Source organism: Micromys minutus (assembly GCF_963924665.1).
Source record: "Micromys minutus genome assembly, chromosome: 9".
Taxonomy (NCBI): Eukaryota; Metazoa; Chordata; class Mammalia; order Rodentia; family Muridae; genus Micromys; species Micromys minutus.
The window spans coordinates 16478338-16495715 of record NC_137978.1 but is presented as its reverse complement, the minus strand read 5'-3'; the positions used below and the strand labels follow the sequence as shown (position 1 = coordinate 16495715).

The 17378-nt window shown below is 41.5% G+C and overlaps 1 protein-coding gene across 1 annotated transcript; it reads right to left on the bottom strand.

The window, feature by feature from the left end:
• Nucleotides 1-15462: 15462 nt before the first annotated feature.
• IFNE (interferon epsilon) lies at nt 15463-16041 on the bottom strand (the record flags this gene model as incomplete). Its single annotated transcript, XM_080921694.1, has 1 exon — nt 15463-16041. One exon carries the CDS (start codon nt 16039-16041, stop codon nt 15463-15465), a length of 579 nt encoding a protein of 192 aa, XP_080777820.1.
• Nucleotides 16042-17378: the final 1337 nt, after the last annotated feature.

Sequence of the window (17378 nt, the reverse complement as noted above, 5' to 3'; positions counted from 1 at the left end):
GACAAACATGAACTGTCAGAATTCAACACTAAATCAAACTTAAAACAAATTTCATTTCTTTCTTTTTTTTTTTCTGAGACAGGATCATTGGCTGTCTTGACACTTGTTCTGTAGACCAGGTTGGCATCTAACTCACAGAGAGATCCTCCCACCTCGCTTCCCAAGTGCTGGGATTAAGATTTGCACCACCACAATACATTAAGTTCTTAGTGGACTTCTCCATCTAGAAGTGAAAGGGTGAAGGGTCAGGAGACACACAAATGAAGAAGGAAACAAAACTATCACTTTAGAAAACCTCAAAAATCACAATTAGGAATTCTGTGGGTAAAGAAAAGGAAGGCTTGATTTCTAGAACACCCAGGACTCAGCATTTTAGCCCTATCTGCTTTCGCAAGACCACTGCCCTGCCAACAACCATGCATCTGTTATGAATCAAGCTGGCAGTTCAGAAAGGATTCAGCTGCTCTGTCTAAAGGATGTGCTACCCTGTAGAAAGGAATTAGAAGATTGTCGTGGCCACAAGAATAGGGTTTGCTATCACAAGATTCACGGACTTCCTTGTGAACAGATCCACATCCCAATAGTTTACAGTGTGGTGGCTGAACACGCTCTGATCTTAGGAACTGTGAGCAAGTGAGGGGGTGAGAAGCTCATGAAGTAAAAATTCACCAGTATGTTGTATTTCCTTTTCTCATTCTAAGATGTCTTCTATTTTAAAACCAAAAATAATTTTGGGGAAAAAACCAACTTTTCCATAAAGTATTTTAAATGTAGAAGTAAATTCTCACCTTATTAAATCCACTATGGAGAAGACACAGAGCTAACGAACTAATTAAGACACCAACCCTAGTGCTTGTCGACATGGTTCAGCTGTCATGTTTACCTGCACATAATCATGGATCCTTATGTTTGACGAAAGCTGTTATGAAAGCTGAATGAGGTAGGGACCGGTGGTAACCCCCACGTCTGGCAGCTACAGATTCTGGCCATTTTCTGACTAGCCAAACCAGAAATACCCTCAAGGAAATACAGGAGGGAAAAGTAATAGACACTGGGTGGGGTGGAGTAATGTGTAAGGAAGACATCAGACATCAATTTCACACACACACACACACACACACACACACACACACACACACACACACACACACACACTTCACAGGATCCCCTGATCTTATCTGGAAAGCTTTCACATTTTCATGCCTTTTGATTCTTCTAACTGGCGTTGAGCTGGACCAAAGCCCACACAGATGCTAGAACTCCTTTTCCCACGTACGCTAGCATCTCCCAAGATCACTTACCTCTGAGGGAGGGAACATGGGAACCAAGTCTCTCATGTAGGGAGATCCTAACTCTCCTTTACCCCATCCACACAGCCCTGGCTGCGCTGTTCTACCCTAGTGCTGTGGCTAGCAGTCCAAGGTGGCTCCACGTTGTGCTCTGAAGAGAACATGAGTGCTTACAGGTTCTACACCCCACTCTTTCTCTCTTCTCTCTCCTTCCCTCCCTGCTCTTTCCTTTTCTGTTTTCTTTCCCAGAAGATTACAGGCTGGCCTGGTTTGCTTCAGGACCTCTGTAGAGCAGCCTCTTCAGATCTGGCATATGGCATAAGGATGTACATCTTTCTCTCTTTCTCAGTCAAACTTTAGCCAACACTGCCCCATCCTCTTTTCCTTTACCACCACTCTTATGGAAGCTCCTACCAGGAGGGCTGAGGCTGGCACTTGAAGAAGGGGAGAAACTCCAAGTGGAGCCAAGCTCGGGTTTGTAAAAGTCTGGCGGTCTCCAACAATTTCTTACAGCATAAGTGTGACTGTCTGAGGCTACTCTGCCACCCGCCAAAAGGCTTTCTTTTACTTTAATAACAGTCAATAAATGTTTGCAGGACCAAATAGTTTCAGGCAGTAATGGAAACAAAATGTTTTGCATATAACAATGCAAAATGAACACTCCTTTCTTAGCAAACTTGGTCAGTAGTATGACCTTTGACCTTATGGCTGTGATAATCACTCCTTAAGGCAGTTGCTTGCTTTGTCCTCTGAAGATAAAGGGCAAGGGTTAACTTTAACTCTTTTACTTAATCCTACAGTTTCTAGGCAAGGAATGCTGCAGAGCAGCAGGTTTTTGTTAGGTCTATGTATGAGGAATATGTAATACACATGTGCATCATACGCATTTCTCACACACTCAATCTTCTTTATACGTTTTCTTCACATTTTTCTCCTGTCAACTCAATACTAGTCAGTAGTATTACATTTTGATTTTGTTTTGCTTTTACTTTCAAAACAGGATTTCTCTGTGTAGCCCTGGCTGTCCTGGAACTCACTCCGTAGACTAGGCTGGCCTCGAATTCAGAGGTCTGCCTGCCTCTGCCTCCAGAGTGTTAGGACTAAAGGTGTGCACCACATCTGCCTAGCTACTTTGTGTTTTAAATTGTTACTGTTATTGCATTTATTTCCTATTCCTGTCTTAATTAACTACTTTATATATACATGTGCACTCCATTATCAGTGCCTCTGCTTCCTAAAACTACCTGAGATTAAAAAGTGGTTAAGTTTTGATCTAATTATTGACTAATTCTCACTATGGACCTACTGATCTTTTTTTTAAAACAAAAATAAATGTACAAATTTTCAGCATTTTTACAAAAAAGTATACGAATACATTTTTAAAGGTTGTAATTAAGTATTTGTGGGTACATATACATACACATATGTATATATGTAACAATAATATAGGAAAAGAGGTTATTAATTTGAGGGGATAGGAGAGAGACTAGGAGGGACTGTGGGGAGGAAAAGGGGATATGATACAGTTCATTTTAATTAAAATATATTCTTTTTTTCTTTTTTTCTTGATCTTCACACAGTATGTGAGCTATTTCTGGGCTGTTCAGAGCTTTATGGGGTTAGTATCCCATTGTCAGTGACTGCATATTATGTCTGTTCTTTTGTGACTGGGTTATCTCACTCAGGATGATATTCTCTAGATGCAGCCATTTTCTTAAGAATTTGGTTAAGTCATTGTTTCTGACAGCTGAGTAGTACTCCACTGCATAAATGTACCACAATTTTTGTATCCATTCATCTACTGAAGGACATCTGGGTTCTTTACAGCTTCTGGCTATTATAAATAGAGCTGCAGTGAACATTGTGGTGCATGTATCTTTGTTGTATATTGGAGTGTCTCTGGGGTATATGCCCAGAAGTGGAATAGCTGGATCTTCAGGTAATACTATGTCCAATTTTCTGAGGAATCGCCAGACTGATTTCCAGAGTGGTTGTATCAGTTTACAACCCCACCAGCAGTGGAGAAGTGTTCCTCTTTCTCCACATCCCCGCCAATATCTATTGTAATCTGAGTTTTGCATCTTGGCCAATCTGACTGGTGTGAGGTGGAATCTCAGGGTTGTTTTGATTTGCATTTCCCTGGTGGCTAAAGATGTTGAGCACCTACTTAGATGTTTCTCAGCCATTCCATATTCCTCAGTTGAGAACTTTTTGTTTAAGTCTGTACCCCATTTTAATAGGGTTGTTTAATTCTCTGGTGTCTAGCTTTTTGAGTTTTTTGTATACCTTGTATATTAGGCATTTTTCAGATGTGGGGTTGGTAAAGATTTTTTCCCAATCTGTTTGCTGCCATTTTGTTTTCTTGACAGTGTCTTTAGCTTTACAAAAACTTTGCAATCTCATTAAGTCCCATTTGTCAATCTTTGACCTTAGAGCTTGAGCCATTGGTGTTTTGTTCAGAAAAATTTTTCCTGTGCTATGTGTTCTAAGGTTTTTCCCTACTTTCTCATCTAATAGTTTCAGTGTACCTGGTTTAAGTGGAGATCTTTGATCCACTTACACTTGATCTTTGTACAAGGAGATAAGAAACGGTGTATTTTCATTCTTCTGCATGCTGAGTGCCAGTTGGACCAACACCATTTGTTGAATAGGCTGTTCTTTTTCCATTGAATGTTTACAGCTCCTTTGTCAAAAATCAAGTGACCATATATGTGAGGGCTCATTTCTGGATCTTCTATTCTATTCCATTGATCCACATGCCTATTTCTGTACCAGTACCATGCAGTTTTTAGCACAATTGCCTTGTAATATAGCTTGAGGTCAGGGATGGTGATTCCCGCAGATGTTTTCTTGTTGTTGAGGATGGATTTCGATATTCTAGGTCTTTTGTTATTCCAGATGAAATTGCACATTGCTCTTTCCAACTCAATAAAGAATTGGGTTGGAATTTTGATGGGGATTGCATTGAATCTGTAGATTGCTTTTGGTAAGAAGGCCATTTTAAAATGTTGATTCGTCCAATCCATGAGCATGGGAGATCTTTCTATTTTTCTGAGATCTTCCTCGATTTCCTTCTTTAGAGGTTTGAAGTTCTTGTCAAACAGGTCCTTCATTTGCTTAGTTAGAGTCACACCAAGGTATTTCATAGTTTTTGTGACTATTGTGAAGGGTATCTTTTCTCTAATTTGTTTCTCCACATGTTTGTCCTTTGAATATAAGAAGGCTATTGATTTGTTTGAGTTAATTTTATATCCAGCAACTTTGCTGAACTTGTTTATCAGCTGTAGGAGTTCTCTGGTGGAAGTTGTGGGGTCACTTAAGTACACTATCATGTCATCTGCAAATAGTGATGTTTTCACTTCTTCCTTTCCGATTTGTATCCCTTTGATTTCCTTTTGCTGTCTAATTGCTCCAGCCAGGACTTCCACTACTATGTTAAATAGGTAGGGGGAGAGTTGGCAGCCTTGTCGAGTCCCTGATTTTAGTGGGATTGCTTCAAGTTTCCCACCATTAAGTTTGATGTTGCCTGTTGGTTTGCTCTATGTTGCTATTATTATGTTTAGGTATAGGCCTTGGATTCCTGTTCTTTCCAAGACTTTTAACATGAAGTGGTGTTGGATTTTGTCAAATGTTTTCTCAGCATCTAGTGAGATAACCATGTGGTTTTTTTCTTTGAGTTTGTTTATATGGTGGATTACATTGATGGATTTCCTTCATCCCAGGGATGACGCCTACTTGATCATAGTGAATGATCATTTTGATGTGTTCTTGGATTCAGTTTGCAAGGATTTTGTTGACTATTTTTGCATCAATTTTCATAAGTGAGATTGGTCTGAAGTTCTCTATCCTTGTAGGGTCTTTGTGTGGTTTGAGAACGAGGGTTATTGTAGCCTCAAAAAAGGAGTTAGGTAGTGTTCCATCAAATTCTATTTTGTGGAATAGTTTGGAGAGTATTGGTATTATGTCGCCAATAAATGTCTGATAAAACTCTGCCGTGAACCCATCTGGACCTGGGCTTTTTTTGGTTGGGAGGCTTTTGATGACTGCTTCTATATCTTTAGGTGTTATGGGATTATTTAGATGGTTTACCTGGTTCTGGTTTAACTTTGGTATCTTGTATCTGTCTAGGAATTCATCCATTTCTTCCAGATTTTCCTGCGTTTTTGAGTATATGCTTTTGTAGTAGGATCTGATTATTTCTTGAATTTCCTCAGTTTCAGTTGTTATTTCTCCACTTTCCTTTCTGATTTTATTAATTTGGATCCTCTCTCTTTGCCCTCTAGTTAGTCTGGCAAAGGGTTTATCAATCTTGTTAATTTTCTCAAAGAACCAGCTCTTGCTTTTGTTGATTCTTTCAATGGTGTTTTTTTGTTTCTATTTGGTCTATTTCGGCCCTAAGTTTGATTATCTCTTGCCGTCTACTCCTCTTGGGTGTATCTGCTTCCTTTTGTTCTAGTGCTTTCAACTGTGCTGTCAAGTTGCTAGTTTCTCTCTCCAGTTTCTTTTTGGAAGAACCCAGAGCTATGAGTTTTCGTCTCAGTACTGCTTTCATTGCATCCCATAGGTTTGGGTATGTCGTGTTTTCATTTTCATTGAATTCTAGAAAATCCTTAATTTCTTTCTTTATTTGTTCTTTGACACTGCTATTGTTTAATAGAGCACTGTTTAGTTTCCATGTGTACGTGGGCTTTTTGCTCTCTTTGTTGTTGTTAAAGACCAGCCTTAGGCAATGGTGATCTGAGAGGATGCATGGGTGTATTTCGATTTTCTTGTATAGATTGAGGCTCATTCTGTGTCCAATTATGTGATGAATTTTCGAGAAGGTGCCGTGAGGTGCTGAGAAAAAGGTGTATTCTTTTGTTTTAGAATGATATGTTCTATAGATATCTATTAATTCCAGTTGGTTCATAGTCTCTGCTAGTTTTACAGGGTCCTTGTTCAGTTTCTGTTTCCATGATCTGTCCATTGGAGAGAGTGGGGTATTAAAGTCTCCCACTATTATTGTGTGGAGTAAAATGTAATTTTTGATCTTTAGTAGGGTTTATTTTATGAATATGGGTGCTTTTGTATTTGAAGCATATATGTTAAGGATTGAGAGTTCCTCTTGACAGACTTCCCTTGTAATGAGTAAAATGTGTCCTTTCTTATCTTTTTTGATAACTTTTGGTTGAAAATCTACTTTATTCGATATTAGAATGGCCACTCCAGCTTGCTTCTTGAGGCCATTTCCTTGGAAGACTTTTTTCCAATCTTTTATTCTGAGATAGTGTCTGACTTTGTCTCTGAGATGAGTTTCCTGTATGCAGCAATATGCTGGGTTTTGTTTATGTATCCAGTCTTATAGCCTATATCTTTTTATTTGGGAGTTGAGTCCATTTATGTTAATAGATATCAAGGAATAGTGGTTGCGGTTTCCTGCTATTATTGCTTTTGTAGGTTGAATTGTGCCTGTGTCTCTATCTCCTTTTGGGTTTCTTGCTTAGGAGTTTTTTTGTTTTTACTATGAGGTGGTTTACCACCTATAATTCATTGTAGTGCTGGGTTTGTGGTTATATATTATGTGAATTTAGTTTTGTCTTGGAATATCTTCGTCTTGCCCTGTATGGTGATTGATAGTTTTGCTGGGTATAGCAGCTTGGGCTGGCACTTGTGCTCTCTTAGGGTCTGCATGATGTCTGTCCAGGATCTTCTAGCTTTCATAGTCTCTGTTGAGAAATCGGGTGTGCTTCTGATTGGTCTGCCTTTATATGTTACCTGACCTTTTTTCCTTACTGCTTTTAGTATTCTTTCTTTGCTTTTGGCACTTGGCATTTTGACTATTATGTGTCGGGAGCAATTTCTTTCCTGGTCCAACCTATTTGGAGTTCTGAAGGCTTCTTTTATGCTCGTGGTCATCTCATTCTTAAGGGTAGGAAAGTTTTCTTCTACAATTTTGTTGAAGATATTTACTGTACCTCTTAGTTGATATTATTTGCCCTCTTCTATTCCTATTTTCCTTAGGTTTGGTCTTCTCATTGTGTCCTGGATCTCCTGCACATTTTGAGTTAGGAGCTTTTTGGTTTTTGTATCTTCTCTGACTGTTTTGTCTATGTTTTCAATGTTGTGTTCGGCCCCTGAGATTCTCTCTTCCATCTCTTGTAGTCTGTTGGAAATGCTTGCATCTGTGACTCCTGATTTCTTTTTTAGCTTTTCTACCTCTAGTGTTGTCTCTTTTAGTGTTTTCTTTATTGTATCTATTTCCATTTTAATTTACTTCTTCCATTCCTTCATCTCTTTGTTTCTGTTTTCTTCTAGTTCTTTAAGTTCTTTGAGTGGTTTTCTTGAGGGAGGGAGGGAGGTAGGGAGGGAGGGAGGGAGATTGAAGTTGGTTACTGAATCTTACTGATGGCCTGGAACCCATCTCAGTGGTAATTTCAATTTTTACCAATAGAGGGCGAAATAACATCAGTCACTGGAATATATTTGCTCAAACAATTCTAGATCATTCATTTGTCCCTTTGGTTAATTAAGATGAACCCAGATTATATTCATCGTCAGTAAGCACAGTTAGGCTCTCAGGCATTTAATTGCCCCCCACTGTTTCAAACCGAGGACAAAGCTGCTATTAAAATGTAAGTTAAAAAAAAAATCTCTTTTCAAAACCAGTGATCTCAGATAGTCTACCCAGAGGTGGTAGTGCTGTTTTCAAGTTTACCATGTTAGCTTGTGTGAAGTATTGACTTGTTCTAGATTACTATCTGCATTTTGTTGTTTAAAGAGGCAATCTGTTGTTTAGTGAGAGACCAGGCTAATGTGGATAACCCGTCCGTGAAAAGACCCACGCTTGCTGAGTCGTGGTGACATGATTCACAAATGACATGAGACACGATCTTTCTGCTCTCTGCTTTACTTTTTCCACTGGTCACCTTGTTTTTAACTTTGCTTCCGATCACCTCTGTTAATACCAGACTTCCTGCTGTGCTCATGTTAAAAATCTGAATTTGGCATGCAGCCACCAAACCCAGTCACCATTGCTGATGCCAAGAAGCGCCTGATATGGACGCCTCCTCAGAGGCTCTGCCAGAGCCACACTGATACAAATGAGGATGCTTCCAGCTAAACATCAGACTGAACACGGGGACCCCAGTGAAGGAGCTAGAGAAAGGACTGAAGGAACTGAAGAGTCTGCAACCCCATGGGAAGAACAACATTATCAACTAGCCAAACCATCTAGAGCTCCCAGGGACTAAAACACCAACCAGTGAGCACACATGGAGAGACCCATGGCTCCAGTCGCATATGCAGCAGAGGATACCATTGTCTGGCATCAATGGGAGAGGAGAGGCCTTTGGTCCAGTGAAGGCTTGTTTTGCCAGTGTAGGGGAATGCCAAGGCGATAAGGTCAGAGTGGGTGGTTAGGAGAGGGAGCATCTTCATGGAAGCAAGGAAAGGGGGAGAGGAGATAGGAGTGAGGGAAAGGGGATAACATTTGAAATGTAAATAGAGAGAATATCCAATAAAAAGGATAATAAATTGAATTGGTTACTGTAGACCTTTGTATGATGATTATTTCCGAGTTTACAATTTTATTGATAATTCGAACTTCTAAAATCCATCATTATATCTTGTTTTTAATCTGCCAGAGGCTTGTTTTCCCTTGAGACTGTTGGTCATTGAGTGGTTATTGGCCAGAACAATAAGATGCCTGTCCTGTTTTGTATTACTTCATCTCAGCAGGCAACCACTGCAGAACCAGAAGAAAGGAAGGAGAATTCTCTGAAGAGTCTATTTTTATAGCAAGAAGGTAGATTCACAGATTTTTAACGTCTGGAAGGCTGTCAGGTCATACCCCAACATCCTCCTGCCCAGTCTCTCATGTTACTGAGTACCTCAGCTTCTGGCCATTGACACAGTCAAGGACCGTGAACACTACAGACACTGTCAACTTGGGAGAGCAATACTCCAGCCCCACTTTTTTTTTTATCTCATACCATGCATCCCACCCAGTTCCCCCTCCTCCACTCCTCCCAACTCTATACCTCCTCCTCCAAGAGCAGGCCTCTGAGAGACACAGCCAAACAGGACAAATCAATATACAAGAAGACAAGGCAAAGCCTCATATTGAAGTCAGGAAAGGCAACCAAATTGGGAGGGGGGACCCAAGAGCAGGCACAAGAGTCAGAGATACACCCCTTCCCACTGTTAGGAGTCCCACTCAAACCACCAAGCTAAGAGTTATGACATACGCAGGGGCCTGGTGTGGACCCAGGCAGGCTCTGTGCTTGCTGCTTTAGTTTCTGTGAGTCCATGTGAGCCCTGCTTAGTTGGTTCAGTGAGCCATGGTCTCCTGATGCCCCCCATCCCCTCTGATTCCAGGACCTGTCCTCACCCTCTTCTGCAGGGTTCCCTGATCTTCAAGGGGAGGAGCTGGATGGAGACCTCCAATTTAGACGTTTTCTCTCCGTATAATGTCTGGTTATGGGTCTCCGCACCCTGAAGCCCTACTTTTTAGGAGAAATAAAGTTTAAAGCTGTAACTATTGCTCCTCCTTTCCCCATCCACCCCGTCGTCCTCCTTGTTCCTGATCTTCATTGTTCTGATTTGAGTGGTAAGCTTTCTTTCAGACCTCAGTTGGGGGTGGGGCACCCTTGGTCTAGACAAGCAAAGCAGTTTTAATCTTTCCTGAACAACTACAGAACAGCATTTAGGCAAGCTTACTACAAGGTCAAGTGCTTCCATTTCCTTCCCCCCTTTAAAAATATTTGTGATTGTGTATGAGTTTATGTGTGTGTGTGTGTGTGTGTGTGTGTGAGTGTGTATGTATGTAAGTGTGTGAGAGAGTGTATCTGTGTGAGTGTGTATGTGTGTTTGAGTGTGTGTGTGTGTGTGTGTGTGTGTGTGTGTCTTGCTGCCTGTATGTATGTGCACCATGTGTTCTTGATGCCTGTGGATGCCAGAAGAGGGCATCAGATCCCTGGACTGAGTTGGAGCAGGTCGTTAGCTCTAATGGAGTAATCTCTCCAGCCTGTTCTATTATGTGTTCTCACATAGCATCTCTAGCTCCCACCTCAGGTTTCCATTGTCTACGTGTTCTCTTAAGACTGTGGTTTCTCTGCTGACATCAATTTAGAGGAAAATGACAACTGAGAAGCTGAGAACTTAAAAAGATCACTGGTTCTACCCCCATTGTTTTTAAAATCAAAAGATATCGCTTATTGAAATGTAAAGTATTAAAAGTCATACAACTTGACTTTTGAAATGGGTATAACCCCGACTCCAGAAGAACACTGAAGTAAAGGGAACAAACAAGATCACAGCAGCTAGAGAAGTGTGGCTGGATTCTATAGTGCAGAGGCATGTTAAAGCAAGCACTGTGCCTGCCCAGAACTCACGGCATAACTCTGACGACAAAGAACAATGTGAAGGTCCTGCACAGCGCCACTAAGTGACGATAAAAAAAATCATTTTCCTCCCAGAGGATATGAGATGCTGGGTCAAAGGAAGACTGAAAGTGACCCAGAACCGCTAGGACATTTTTCGGGACAGAGGGACAGAGTAGAGCTAAAACCTCTCTCCCATTCAAGGCAAAGGCTCACCCTGCCACACAGGAACTGTTTAGCACCTCCTGGCAAAGTTGGTCTGGTCCTTAGTGCCCTGTGCCAAAAGGTTCACAGATACCTTTGCACAAAGATTTAAGAATTTCTGTCCCTGTCTCTTTGGTTGTGAATCTAGCCTTTAAGAGCAGAGCCAGCTCTCCAGCCCAGGACAGAGCCTACCGCTTCCTAAACCAATGTATTCCTAACAACACCCCAAATACTTATCCCATCATCCTCCGAGCTCCATCAAAGAAGTTCTCACCCACCTCCACCACCAAAGTCATTCCTTTTCTACAGCAGGTGACCCACACAGAAAGTCACAATTTGTCAAAATGAAGAGACTGTAGGGGATGCCCAGGCCCAGTCAACACATCTATAACGCAAACCCTGCACCTAAGGAGCATTGCAGGGGGAGAGGTCCTAAGACTCAGAGGACCAAGACATCTGAGGTGAGATTGTGCTTTCTAGATATGACAGGGACCTGCATGGCTGAGGAACCAGACCTGAACAATAACAACACAGTTTACATGCCAACATAGATAAGGGAGAGCTCGTGAGGTCACACCCTAGAGGAAGCCTTACAAGCAATTAGCAACTACTGACAGAGGAGAAGAGTCTTCCTAGGGAAGAGCCCCTTAATTGGTTCTCAGCATTGAGTGATGTATATGTAACAACAGTGCTTTGAGAAGAGGCAGTTAGGAGTGGAACAAGGAGTCAGGCATGGGAAGAATAGGAGAAAGGAGGAGGGGGAGATGATGTAACAATATTTTCAGCTAAGTTTCAGAGTTTCTTCCCTCCGTGCTCATTGATAAGTTTTTATCCATTTTCAGTGCTCATGGGCTCATGCAGGAGTTTTGAAATAATAACTTATTTAAAGAGAGTCACAGAGGGTAAGGAGATTGATGAAAACGTATAAAAAGTATCTCGTGGCCACTCTTTAGCAGCTGGGTGTATTAGTTAAATGACTTGGTGTGGCAAAAGCCCGAATCCCAGCTGTTCTGGATCTCAAGTTCAAAGCCTCTCCTGGATTGCAGGGCGGGTTCGGTGTGGTGAGACGTTATCTCAAAACATGTTCCCTGCCCCCCGAGGAAAGGAAAAATAGGGAGAGGCACATAGAGTGCTGTGTGAGGACTTAGGTCCAACCACAGAACTGAAAAACTCATAGAAAGATGAGGGGAAGTGTCGCAGGGGGCTGCATCAGAGACTAAGGTGAACGTGTCACTGGAAAACTTGTCACTGCTGAGAGCAGGGTTATTGCCTGACCTATGACCCAGCAATGCGCCATAAGAATCAGTTTCTCTTTATGTCCCCAAATGTCAGCTTTGGTCATCATGGTCCCATCCCCACAGCACACAGAGTCATGTCCAGCCGTTGTGAAGAAGACTGTGTATGATGTCATAATCCTGAGCTCTTCACTTGAAGGAATTATCAGAAAAGACTTGTGGTTTCCCATGGGTGAATGTATTTGGCAACTTGGTCCCCAGCTGGTGTTGCCATCTTGGGAAAGTTGTAAAAACTGGGATGGAGCATCTTGTAGACTGAGTCACTAAGATTGGGTTCCGGAGTTGGATAGCCTGACCCATTTCTGTCTCTTCTCTGCTTCTGGACAGTGAACTATGTGGCCACATGCCTCACATTCCTGCTGCCATGCCTTCCCCACTAAGCCGGACTGTGTCCCCTTGAACTGAGGGCGTAAATAAAACCTTCCTCCCTCCAGTTGCTTCTGGTCAGATAATCAGAAGAGTAATACTGTGTCCTCAGTGCCCCAGAGAGGAACATGGATGTCTAGAACATACATGATATGCATTAGAACCATTCTTGTGCGGTCACTAATCCCATTCACTGTGGACACAGCTACACCCTTCTCCTTGCAGTTGATTGAAGCCAAATGGCTTATTTTAGCTTCCCTTCTCTTTTACCTTTCCATTAGTTGCATCCTAGGATAGCTCCTGTTAAAAGAAATGCCAAGATTCTGTAGCCTAATTGACCCACCCCAGCTCACTTGTGGCCCAAATGGAGTCTGACAAAGCAATTGCCTAGAGAAATTCAGTTCACACCCACTATTTAGTGAAGATAGAATCTCCGGCCATATCTTTCTTATCCACGGGCAAGGTTACACCTCAGAGTCTTCACAGCCTCCATGTTTTTATCGGGAGGTGGATAGAAATCCCACCCTCCTTCTCTACTTCCCCCTCTCTTACTGACTACTATTCAGAACTAAAGACGGTTTTACTCTACACTTTTGTTGTTTCAAGACATGGTTTCTATGTAGCCCTGGATGTCCTGGAAATCACTCTGTTGTAGACCAGGCTGGCCTCAAACTCCCAGATCTACCTGCCTCTACCTCCCGAGTGATGGAATTAAAGTTGCGTCCCATCACCAACAGGCTTACTCTATACTAATGTATAACCACTGTGACTTTTCTCACTTCTCCCCGTGACTTTTCTTACTTCTTCCTGTTTGTTGCTCATCCAAGTTCTCAGTTTTGAGGAAAAGGATGTCTAGAATAGGAGACATATCCTTTCTTTAATTCAGAATTCAGAGATCATAACACAAGCCAGAAGATGATTATTCTCACAAATGATTGTTTTACAGAAGTGCAGATGTCTGAGCCACAAGTCAGGGTGCCTTGGGACAGAGCCTTTGCCCTGGCTTCTGCTAGCTCTGTTGCTTTAAGCAAGTTCTTTATCTTTGAAGTCTTATTTTCACCTGAGGAGAAACAGACAAGGTTATTCGGAGAGCTGAGTAATTGTTAGATGACGGATTTAGCTTGGGAGAAACTTCCTGGTTTAAAGTAGAAAAACAACAAAAAGTTTTCCAGACCACGAGAAGCAAAACGACCTGTATTTTCAGTCAAGTGTGGTAATTTTTTTTTCCTTTCCTGACTCCACTACCTCTCTGTGAACTTAAAGGTAAACAGATCCCCTCCTGGGCCTCACAGTGAAGTCAGCAAGGTCATTCTCTGACTGCTAGCTCCTGTGTTTTCCTGTTGGAGAGGCCACTTCACTGTGGCAACAGCATCCCACTCAGAAGCCCATTCAGCTTCTCCGCCATTCATTTAGGCCAAATCTAGACGCACCTACCAACAGGTGCTCGCAATGCCTAGACTAAACCGATGTTGTCTGCTTCTCCAGCAGACCCTTACATACAGAAGTAACCTCTACGGCACATTACACAGTGACCATGAAGTACAAGCTGTTATCTGGCTGGTCCTTGCCGTGTTTCTTGCATCTGTAGTGTGGCAAAGTCAGCAAGTCTCAGTGGACTGCAGCCGGCTTGCTCCACACTGCTTTGTGATGCTTTCTGAAAGGGCGTGGCTAGGAGAGACGCAACGGCATCACCATCAGACCTATCCGGAAGCAGAAAGCCCTCCCCATGGCGGGATCAGCATCCTATCAGCCCTCTACCCTCCAGCCATTAACAACCAGGAGCATGCTGCTACAGTCCTGTTTCTTCTATTCGACAACTCGCACCTCTGTTCTTCAGCAAGGCTCCTTCATTGATTTTTTTTTTCGATAATTCTAACCAGCTGGATGCATTTAACTTAATTATTAATATGCATCTGGTTCAAAATTACCACAGAAACAAGAGTTAAAAACTCTCCTTCCCTAGTCTTCCTGCTCCATCCCTCAAGTTGGCCTTTTCTTCCTCCAAAGAATGGTAATTTATCCTGGCCATTTATTTCTCACGTGTTCCTTAGCTCTTCACATATAGTCCGCACAAATATTAAGATTACGTAATGGCTTTGCACAAACACACTACTTATACACCTTTTCCTGGTTTTCGCTTTTATTTCCCTTTATGTACGTTTGTGTTAATGGCTTTGCACAAACACACTACTTATACACCTTTTCCTGGTTTTCCCTTTTATTTCCCTTTATGTACGTTTGTGGGGAAAGCAAGGTCGTTCTCCTCGAGAGAACCCTGTTATGTTCTGTGAAGTGTTTGTACTAACTTCTGCCGATCAAGCACACGGGAGAGGTTTCTGCTTTCTCAGCAGTCTGTTGAGTCTGCATATTTTCCCTAATTAAACCTCGAGGTGTTAGCTAATAGGCTCAAACAGCATGCTATTTAGTTGTAATCTGCGTTCTTATTATTATAATGAGTGAGATTAAATCTGTTTTCATTCCTCCGAAAATTGTTCATGTCTTTTGGCCATATTTCTATGTTGTCTCTGTAACAGAAATACTCAAGGTTTGATGCCAGTCTCATTGTCTCTAACAATTTCTGGTAGACAAGGAAATCCTTGAAATGAATGTTGTATGCTAAGGAATGATCATTACATCATAATTACATAGTTCATGTGATCTAACTGCAAAAATTCTATGAAGATTTCACCATGGAAGAACCAATTATGAAATTCTAATGAATTAATTTTAATTCTCAAATAATTTGAAGTTGGTAGGAAACATAACATGGCACCAAAAAATGGATATAACCGTGGCCAAGTCACGAAATCTTAGGACACAGTAAAACATGTGCAGATATGAAAGAAGGCAGCCATTTTACACCAAGAAACAATAATGTTCATCTATCCCCTCCCACTCTGCCACCAACCTATGTCTTTAAAAATCCACTGTTGGCTCTCGCTTCAGTGGTCAAGGGTCTTTGTGTTGCCTGCTCAGCCATGTTGTGAGCCTGAACACAAAGAACATACAGCGGTTGAGTTCTACCTGGACGATGACCCAGGCACAGCTGCTGTACCTTTGGTTTTCCAGGTAGCCATGGATCCTCCTGAAGTATGCTCTGATCTGTAACCTAAGGTTCTGCACACTCAAACCTCCACTCTCCTGCCCCACTTCAAGTCCACCCAGTGACTCCACGTATTCCAGTTGCCGGTGAAGCGCAGCTAGGACCTTTTCTATATGGTTTTCCTCCCAAACTCCCAGAGAACCGTGTGTCTGGAAGAGAATGAAGATCTGCTGAAGGACCTCATGCAGAGCAGCCAGTACATGTCCCTCTTGGTACTGGGGAGGACTCACAGACTGCTGAGGAAGCAGGAAATTCTTCCTGTGTGCTAGACACTGCTGGACTGACGAACTTGGCAAAGGCTTCAGTAGTTGTAAACTTTCTCTGTTCATTCTTGATTGGAAGAGAGCCAGCTTCGGTTCTAGCGGGAAGATAGTGGAAGAAACCAGGAGCAGCAGCACCATTCCAGGGAGCTGTTTGTGAACCATGGTGAGGTGCACACGGTGATATCTGCGAACCTTGTACAACTCCACCAGTTCTAGGAAATGTTTACCTTTCACACATCTGAAACCTCCAGGGAAGGTGTTTTTTCTGTTGTCTATGTTTCCTTGTGTGTCATTTCCCCCAGTTTATTATACCTTAGGTTTTCTGGTTCCCATTTCAGAGTTTTATGGAACATTTCCTTTACTCTCCCCATTGTGTTGTTTGAGGAAGTAACGAAAGAGCTGGCTTCACTGTACACTTTTCTTGAGACAATTATACTTGTCCAATATGACCTTCTATTAACCCCATTATTTATTACATACAAGCCTTAACTAACACAATGCACTTTCTAAATGTTTAGTCAGGCTTAGTAATGTGCCTTTATTGAAAGCAAGCTTTCTTTTTCAAACAGTGGTATTTCTTAAAGTATTATTTATCATAGACCTAGTAGTACCCAGAACACACTTAGAGGTAAACATTAAAATCTACAGGCTGATAATTTTGGAACTTCACAGAGAACTGTAAATGTGCACAAGTATTTGGGAAAATTAATCTGAAAATATAGATCAATAATCTTGGAGTACTTTATGATTATATCTCATCCAATCAGGTTAATATCTAATAGTTTAGCTTATAAAATGACAATAAGTAAAACTTATCAAAAGACTGTGATTATACTCTTATGATAGCAGCAGAGTATAAACAACCCATAAGTTCAATGCCATGGCTACAAATGTGTTGATCCTCTATGAGTACATGAAACCAGTAAATGATAAAATGATTGTGAGAAGATATTAAATGGTGTATGAGCAAACATATAAGCACTTTTTCAACCAAGGGGCATTTGTCAGTTATTGTCACTGTAAGAAAAACAACAAACAGTACCTATCAATCAAGTAATCAATCTATCTATCATCTATCAGTCTATCTATCTATCTATCTATCTATCTATCTATCTATATCATCTAGTAGAAACAATTTACATTGAGTGCCATGTTTTAATACATATATTAAACCAGGGTAAACAAATTTATCTTCTCATTTACAGTATATGGTAACAACATTCTAAATCCTCTTATTCAAACTTTCAGAAATATCCATGACTGTTTCTAGTCACCCTGCTGGTCACACTTTGCTCCTTGCTCCAATCCAGTTGTAGCTTAGCAGCTGTTTGCCAGTCTCCCTCTAGCCTTTTGCTTCCTCACTATCCCTTTCTAACCACATTCTGTTCTGCACTAAGATCAGTGTTTTCAGCTTCCATATATGAGGTACTTGGCTCTCTGTACCTAGCTTATTCCTGTGGCACAATGATCTCCATTTTCATCCATCTTGTTATAAATGG